Source organism: Cariama cristata, unplaced genomic scaffold (genome assembly GCF_000690535.1).
Source record: "Cariama cristata isolate BGI_N322 unplaced genomic scaffold, ASM69053v1 scaffold6140, whole genome shotgun sequence".
NCBI classification, from domain to species: Eukaryota; Metazoa; Chordata; class Aves; order Cariamiformes; family Cariamidae; genus Cariama; species Cariama cristata.
The window spans coordinates 3,834-13,347 of NW_009592901.1; the positions used below are offsets into that span (position 1 = coordinate 3,834).

Consider the following 9,514-nt stretch of genomic DNA (forward strand, 5'->3'; position numbering starts at 1 on the left):
ACATTCCTGTCAAAACACTCTATCGGCATTTACTTTTCCTCTTGTTTATTATATCTCCATCAACAACACCTTGTATGATGTGTTCTTTGTATATAGGACTACAGAGAGTAATAGCAGCTGCATGCACTAACAGACATCTGGCAAATATGAGATTTTCTGGAAAAAAAGCAGTTTGCATCCATATTTCTATCACTAATTCACCAGCATAGGATATCATGTATGCTTTCTTCGTCAGACATGTTGAAATGCCATCTGAGTAAATGTAATGGTACATAGACTAAGTCTTAGCAAGATAAAATTAACACATTAACTCATTATTACTTGTTAATGAAAAATTATTTGGTATGATCTCTTGCCATATTTTAAAAACATATAAGAATTAATTGGTGCCTCATCATAAAAAAGTAAGGTACCAAGCCAATATTCAGTCAACTGTGAAAGCCTGCTTTATGGAAGAATAATCCTTTGAATGCAACCTAATGCAAAAAACATAGCCCTGATTCAGGATGTCCCTGAATCTTGAAAATTATCACTACACAGATGCTTTCTTCTAAGAAAACATCTGCTGTTTTGTCCATTGTCAAAGAAAGAAAGGACTCTCCACTATGGGCCTTTCTGTTCTGTCTGATACGCGTGGTTCTTCTTTTGCAGTGTTTCCCAATAGAATATGTACTCATTTGTTCGAACGTGAGGAGATGTAATTACATTATTGTACAGACAAGGAGAAAATGGGACCTTGTATATGTTAAACAATGAACAACTAGGTGGAGGTACTATCTGTATTCCCTTTGCATTAAGACAAAGCCCTACATAAACATCTTCCATATATATATACTTTATCATTACAGAAGCACTGACAATTTTTGAAGCTAGGTCTCCAGAAAAGACATAGCCAGCTCCTGAACAAAAAGGATGGTATTTATCACCTGGGTAGTCTTCTTCTGATATGTACCATTTACTTTTTATACTCCAAGCAGGCTTACACCCCTTCATAAGACAGCCTGTGAAATAATTTTGTGGAGGAGGTGAAAGAGGCCTGAGGAGCTTTTCTATTAGGTATATTGTATTAACAAAAACATCACTGTCTGTCTTCATAACAAAGCTTGAGCCACTGCAATATGAGGCAAGCCACTTCATGCCCATCAAAGGTTTAAGAGTTAAGTTATGGTAAGTGTCCAGGAAGTCCTGTTGAGTAATATCGTGATATCGCTCACTTTCTCTCAGTAGGACCTCATTTGGACCCTTGCTCTCAATGCCCAGCATAAACAACTGAACAAACTCAGCTCCTGGAACCACAGATTCATTTCCCCAGGTTTTTGTGATGGAACTTCAGTGCTGAATTTCAGCAGCTGTGGTGGCTATTAGCGATATCAAGAAAGGTGTTTTATCTTTACACTTCTCCTTTCCATTAATAATGAATTTAAATGACCGTGTTGAAGTGGATCTGTTTTTTTCCTCCAGATTTCTCATTTTCAGCTAGTCATTCTCCATTTTCTTTCCATAAGAATTTTCTGAAATTTGAAATAATTTTTTTATGTAAAATATTTTCACTTTCCATCTGAAGATTATCATACCTTTTGTAAAAAGTATGTCTTTTTCTTCTATGTCATCATTGTTTTGAATTTTACTTTCAGGTAGAACAGCAAGGTGATCAGAATCCAAAAAAACCCAGAAAATCAACTATATTGCTGTAAAAGAGGAGGCAGCAATCAGGAAAACATTTATCTTGGTGCAATCCCAAGGAAAGGTGAAGAATCCACTACAGTAGTTCATGTAGATGCACAAAAAGCTATTTTTTAATTGGACAGATATTTTGTCAGAAGAGCACTTAATTTGCAATTGTTTTCCTCAGTGACACAAGAAGATAAAAGCAATCTGCAGGCTTCCGATTCTTCAGGATTCCTTTTTTTTTTTTAATGAAAAGTATCCCACTATTTCATCTTAGAATACATTGTAAAAATTTTCATAGAAGAAAAAAAAATCTTTGAAAAAAATTCATTATTTCATTTTCAGGCTTTTCTTCCTAAGAGAAATACAGTATGATAAATACAGTAATAAATAAAACTAAATACAGTATTAAAAATAGTAGTTTTCTCAGAACAGAACTTATCCAGATATATATTTAAATATTGGAATATATGTAAAGTTTAAATGTGAATTTAATCCAATAATACAAGCAATCTTTTAATATTTTTATTATATATGCAAAATACCTGTCAATCTTTCAATATGGTTGTCTGCAATACCAATAGCAGGGTACTGAACACATAAGCGGTAAGGTAGAAAGTGGAATATATATTCTGTTTCAAATGCATACATTTATTAAAACACGCTAAAAATATACACATTTAAAGTAAAGATTATAATTGCTATTCCAAATGCTACAACACTCCTTTTTAGGTTATTAAAACTGAAGATAGATAGCTTAATTTCATGTAAGCTTTACAAAATGTTATTGTGTAATTGAATAATCCAAAGGTAATGAAAGATTATGACTGATTATGGATTCACAGCCTTGGACACTATTGTGATAAATCACATGGCAGGTACCTTTGGCTGTTTAAAAGTTAGATACATGGTTGAAAGTGATTGTCTAGGCTATATAAAACGTTAATGCAGACAGAGAGAGAGCATTTCCAGAGGCAAACTTAACCATCAAAAGATAGGTGTCTTAGATGAGATGAAGTGCCCCTTTCCAGCATCTACCTCTGTAAAGAACACTTAAGACAACTGGCTTAGGCTGGATCCATACATTTTAAATGGCTTCAATTGAATGAGTTGGATCCCATCCTTCTAGAGTGCAAGCACAGGTAAAATACAAATACTGGAACAATGAAAATACTGTAGCTTTGGGTAGTTTTTTGTGATTTCCATAATATCTAGTTTCAAATTCAGGCTTCCTTCAACTAAATGATACAGAAATTTATCTAAGTCTTGGAGATGTACCACAGTTTACAGAGAGAGGGAGATAATCACATGTATCCACCACACCACAAACTGGTAACACCCAAGAATGCTATCTGGAAAGATGTGCAAGTTAACTGTACTAAACTGCTTTTCACAAACTGGGCTCTGAAGAGTTGTCTAAATGTATTCCAAAATGAGTTGCAAAAGTATAGTAAGTCAGGCTTTTTCAAATTTTTTGTGCCAAAACACTACTTGACAGATGCAACAACTAGTTCACAATCAAACAGCAAAATTCAACACTTCTTACCATCATCTTTGAAAGTGCAGATTCATCCCAGTCATACAACCACGGTATTTTTGGGACAAACTCTTCAGTAGTTTCTTGCTGATTCACAAAGAAATGACAGACTTGGGAGGACTTAAATAGAGTCAGGGATCCTATCTCTGTGCCCATGGAGAACCTGAAGATAAGCTTACAGGCCCTTGAGCTTCTGTTCTAAGTCCTTTCCAGAGGAATTACAAATTAACACAAAGGAGATCACACCAGGACATTCACCTTTCTATTTGAAAGGGAAAAAACACTCTGTCACTTGTAGCAATGAAGAGTCAGTCTATAAATTGAGGTTGGATTTAACCATTTTAGAATATGCCATACAAATGTAAACTAAGAAATGAACTTATTCTCAATTATAATTTAACCTGGATAAAATAGATGTTGATTAATCTGAAAGCAAATATGTGGTGGATTACCCTTGGCCAGCATCCAAACACCCACCCAGCTGCTCACCCACTTCCTCCCTTCTCTACAGGACAAGGGGAAAAAACAGGATGAAAAGCTTGTGGGTCAAGATAAAGACAGGGAGATCACTTCGCAGATACCATCAAGGGCAAAACAGACTTGGGGAAAATTAATTTCATTTATTGCTAATTAAAATACATTTGGATAGTGAGAAACAAAAACAAAACCAAAAATACCTCCCCTCCATCTTTTCCTGGGTTCAACTTAGCCCCTTTACCTGTCCTGCCAGCAGCAGAAGGGGGTTGGGGGTTAAAGTCCCTCCCTGCTCCTCCTCCTGTTCAGAAAAATCTGCTCCATTGTGAGCACTTCAAGGGCCACAGTTCCTTCAGGAAATATCCAACTGCTCTAGGTTTAAGAGAAAAAGGGCATAAGCATATTCTATTATAAACTAGTCAGTAGTTCAACTAATGCAACTCACATGTATCATACACCCATAAAATATGAAGAACACAGTGAGTAATGGCTTACCTCTAGCAATCTTCCTTCTCATGTTTTTAGTTCTTTAGAAACTCTGTGTTTTGACATATTAACATTTCAAATATCCAGGATCCAAAACCCAACGTAAATATAAAGCAACATAAGAAAGAATGTAGGCAGTACCACTTCAGAAGGCGAGAAGCATTTCTGTATTCACTAATTGCTTTGCTGCTATTTGAAATGTGAGAACTTCAGCACATGAAAATATTACAGCAAAAGGTAATTTTCAATGTTTTAAGTGTAATTCCGCATGGCAATTTTCTTGACTAAGCTAAAACTATTTTGTCAAAGTCTTTTTTGACTTCTTTTGGTTTTAACACTGCAATTCTATTAGATGAAATCCTGGTTCCATTGTGGAAAGAAGAGGAACTTCTAAGAAGACTTTTCTAACAGACAGCTAGAATATTTGTTGTTTCAAGTTTGATAGAGTTATTACAAGATTAGTAGAGAATTCATGTTGTAGAAAAGCAAACAGTAGATATGTCTGAAAAATTAATTATATTTTATCTTGCTTACAACTTTTAAAAATGCCAAGAAGCTCTCAAAATACAATCCTCCTTTTCTGTTAAAATTCTTCCCAGAAAAAAACCAAACAACATACCTTGAAAATAAATTCTTACACACAATAATTACCCATACAACTAAACCCAAACAATTAGAATTCATGAAGATTATTTTTCTAAAACAAACCGTGTAGCAAAGTTGGAATAATAGCTGCCATGTACTTAAGGTGCCTCAGTGACACACTGATTATTCACACACACGCATTTAATAACATTCAGATTTTAACATTACATCAGATATGCTGAAAGAAGCCAGAATTAGGCTGTATTAAAATAATAAAACGGAAGAAGAATAATAGAAAGGAGGAGGAAAAAAACCCAGAAAATTAATTAGGAAAAAAGAAAGGAGATGAATATGGTACTTTTTGTTTTCACTCTGTTTATGTTACTTTTTCCTTATTTATTTAAAAACAACAGACTTTACAGCTCATGAGTGAAAATCTACCTCACCAAGTTCTAATTCTACCCTATCTTGTCCCAGATTTTTGGAAGAATTTCAAAATACGACGAACAAACCCCTCACATTCTAGAAATACTTTGATGTTTTCCCAGCTTCTTGAAGTAATGAGTTTTGAAGTCCAGCCTTTTCAAGGTGGTCACAGAAATGGCAAATTTCAAATTAATCTTTTGAGAAAATGATACATGTGTTTGAAGATGCAAACTAGAGGTTGCCAGAAAGCATGGGATAGCTAATTTAATTTGAAATTGACGGTTGGTAGACAGGTCGTAGTATCTTGACTACTTTGTTTCAATTTAGTTAAGCTGACTTTTAGTCAAATTGACTAAACATACATAAAGGGATGAGCTGGGAAGTGAGGGAAGAGCAGGAGAAGCACCCACCTAAAATAAAGCCAGCCTCCGCTGGAGAGCAGCTCTGCTCAATGCTTTGCCACCTGCTTGCAGCCCTTCTGGCTCAGCAGAGAAAACAGTCTTCTGTTAAGACTAGTTTGCAAAAAGTCCCAATCCCCACCTCCTGCTTGATCTGTAAGAAGTCCCAGGGATGACCATAGCATTACTGAGATGAATCCATAGCCATTTCACCTCTCTTTTTTTGAAACCTGTATTTCATTTCAATCCTACATACCACAATATTTGGAGGATTAATTTGGGCATCTCAGTGACATTCCCTCTCAGTGGTTATAAAAGGAAGAAGGGATATTGCAGTTTCTATCTTTGAAGCAAGCTCTACTAATTTATTCTAGAGTTATAGGTGAAAAAAAGCTTTCTTAAAGGCACACAAGAACCAGGAAGCTAGTTCTACTCCCTTTTACCAGCACCATTTGGCTTCTCAGAAAACCCAGGCAGTTCTACTATTGTTTACACACATAAACTCATCCAAATGCATACTGCTAAGGCTTGAGTCAGTGGTGGAGAGAAGGAAGTGAGAAGGAAAAAAAATTTTTGTCTTGGTATGCTTTATTGGAAAGATCTGCATTCCGTTATTTCAAAATTTGAAATATGGTTTTATTTTGCATAAATGACTTGGTATGTATATCTTTAAAACCACTTTCTCTTACAATAATTACAGCAATTTGAACAGCAAATGGCTTAATAAACTGTGAAGGGAATTAAGCACTTTAAAGAAAACACCAAAGAAGTATGTTAATAACACTTCAAAGTATTTAATGAGCATATGGAATCAATTTAACAGACATACGATGTATTTATTTTCTAGTGTTCTGTAAAATCTTTGTATATGTACTTTTCTGATTTCAATTATGCCTAGACTGAGTTAATCTCATCAAAATGCTACTTCTGCACAGAAACAATATTTACTTTTTTTCACTGGCACATCTATAAAACTTTTTTTAAAAAACAAAACAGGAATATGTGAAAAACTGAAGAAGAATTTTAGGTTCTCTTTTTCTTTACAGAAGTGCACTGCAGATTTAAAAATATTCTTAAAGGAGAATTTAACAGCAACAGCTATCCTAGGGTTTGCCTGTCTCTAGTCAGCTGCTATATCAATTTTTCTTGAAGTACACGTGGAAATGTGGATGCTAAATATTTAATCATATATAAACAGCACAATTCCCTGTTCTTATGCAAGCAAAGTACAATTCTTATATGTAAAAATTTGTCATGGGACAAAAAGGGAACACACTGCATGTGTGGGGCCAAGAACTTTTTGTTAGTCTAACAAAACTGTCCAATCAAAAAATGGTTACTAGTTTAATTATTACCAAAAAGGGAAGGGGGAGGGATATAGTTCCACACACTGTCCCCAGTATCTCCCCTGTTTCTCTCATGTCATTCTCACCTTTTTTAGTACCCCTCCTATGAATCAGTGGTGCCAGATTTTCTCAAGGAGGAGGTGGAGGAGAAGAAGGGTTATGGTAAACTGTCAAGCCCCATGTTCTCTACCAGAAGGAACATCCTGATGTTGATGAAGTGTCTTCCCTACCTGAGAATCCACTAGTGCTAATTTTCATGTATTTTCCACTATAACACTTTCCTCTTTCTTCATTGGTTCTCAGTTCCACGTGAAACCTGATTTTATTATGCATGTTGTGTTTATGTTGGATATTTCTTTTTTGTTCTCGTTGTTATGGCTAAATCCAGTTTTACCCAGCTCCCAAGTAATTAACTACCGGTGGCACTTTTCCTCGGTTATCATCCCGTACCTGCACTCCTCCATATTACACTATACTTTTAAGTTAGGGTCATAAACAGTTACTCAACACAGAATAGCTATTTACTGCAGAAATACAGCAAAATGACTATAAAAATATGTGTTATGCCACATACATGTGGAAAGCTGAACTAAAGTTAAAACTAATCAAGTAATAGTAAACAAATCACTACACAATTTGCTGTTACTGCTTAAAAAAGCCAGAACCAAGCTTCAGGCACACAAGGCCAGATCAAACAGATGTGGCCTGTTCTGAGGCTTGCAGAGTTCATACAAAGATAATGGACCATATCCTGTTAACTGACCTGAAGAAGGAAACAGTATGTATCTTCATGTGAAATACAAGCAAGGGTGTGCTTGGGAGCACAGTATGGAGGATGATCTTGGCAATGCTGCAGCAATTTTGCTGTCTGGTGTGGTTTGGTTCACAGCAGTAAAATTCAACAGAACTGTGATGGAAATTGTTAAAAAATAAAGACAGTAAATATGTCATTGATTTAGAAGTGGTCAGCACCATTATTTCAGTTGAAGGCAGTTAAGGTTAAATAAAAACATTACTAGATTTTCATATTTCTATTTCATATCTATCAAAAAATATTATTTCCTCAGTAGTCTGATAAATGGCTTTATCAAGATATTAGCATTCATTGGAAAAATAAAAAAGTCTTCCTGGTATACAGCTAAGCAGTGCTAACCTAAGAATAGATGCCTCTGCTCTCAGATAAGACAGGAATACATATGGAGAAGAGACTCTAGCTTCTGAAAACGCCTGCCAGACTAGTATGTCAAAGCTACCTCAACTACATTGTGTGCTTTGAGAAATAACGCTTGATTTTAAGAGAAAATTTAATTGGGTGTTGCTAGAAAGTATCATTTTTAATACGGAGATGTAAATATAAACTGCAACCTAATAAAGTATGCTTTATTGTATTTGCCCTTCTTTCTACAAAGGGATATTCACATAAGCACATACTATAAGCACCTTATAGTATTTTTGCTCACATAAGCATAAGCACCATACTAATGAAATAAGATATTTACTTAGGTCTTTTTCCTGATTATGAGAGTAGGAAAAATAAGAGTTCTCTAAAATATTTAAAATATTTTTATTTGTTTTGGTACTGCATTTATGCCTAAAATAGAACAGTGCCTTGTTAAAAACAAAACAAACACACACAAACCCACAAACATAAACAACATTTTCTGACTTTTAAAGTCTTCTCCCAGAAAGAATTTTCATAGTGAAGAGATAAGAGATAGATTAAGGTAATAACATAAGCATGCCAAACAATGTGCCATTTGAGCTACATATTATCACTGAGGGAAAGGGGAAGGGGAAAAAGTAATAATATCAAAGGCCAGCCAACAAACCCTCTGTGGATAAGAATGAAAATTTCCACAGCTATTAAAATTTGTTTTCTTCCTATGTCACATCCAGAAATCAAACCCAAGAACTATAAGGTTAATTTACATATGATGTATATCCTTCTACTCCTTATTATGTCAGGTTTTTTTAAAAATTAAAATATACTCTATTCTCAGCAATCATTAACAGTATGCACAGAGGAGAAAATTGATTCCTACTTACAGGGATCATGCAGGAATTTATGAAAAGTCCCAGTTTCCTGGTCTCCCTTAGAAAATGCCTTTCTAGTGGAAAGGAAAATGACACTGCTTCTAACCAGCAAAGATGCTGATCACTGCAGTAATTCTGAAGGAAGACAGCCTCTGTAGTTTTAGGTTCTTTGGCAGATACAAACAGAATATATTTATTTATCTAGGTAGAACAAAGAGAGAGGTTGAATATGGACTGTGTTGAACTGTTTGTGTAGATATCCATAGAAGACGGGAGAGAGAGACCTTAACAGGACTTCTAGACCACAAGTTGCCTCAAAACAGTATCAGTTTTAACTAATCTGTACTTCAACAATTTATACCCCATAACCTTCCAAAGCATCTATTTAGTGCCTCATTACTCCCTCTATTTCCCTAATCCAAACTGATATTCCCAGGCTACGCTTTAAATTCATTACTTCTTGAAGCACTGAAATCAAATATTCTTTTTCTCTGTGAAGAGCATTTGATAACTTTCACCTTGTCCCTTCTCAGACTTCACTTGTGTCCCCAGTTCTGACA

General features: G+C 35.1%; 1 protein-coding gene across 1 annotated transcript; it reads right to left on the reverse strand.

Annotated features, from left to right (window-relative positions):
- Window positions 1–603: 603 nt before the first annotated feature.
- Window positions 604–7,253, reverse strand: LOC104162083 (beta-1,3-galactosyltransferase 2-like). The gene is given in 3 exon segments (XM_009700766.1): window positions 604–1,425; window positions 5,886–5,917; window positions 7,151–7,253. Coding segments are annotated over 3 exon segments (957 nt in total).
- Between the last annotated feature and the right edge of the window lie 2,261 nt (window positions 7,254–9,514).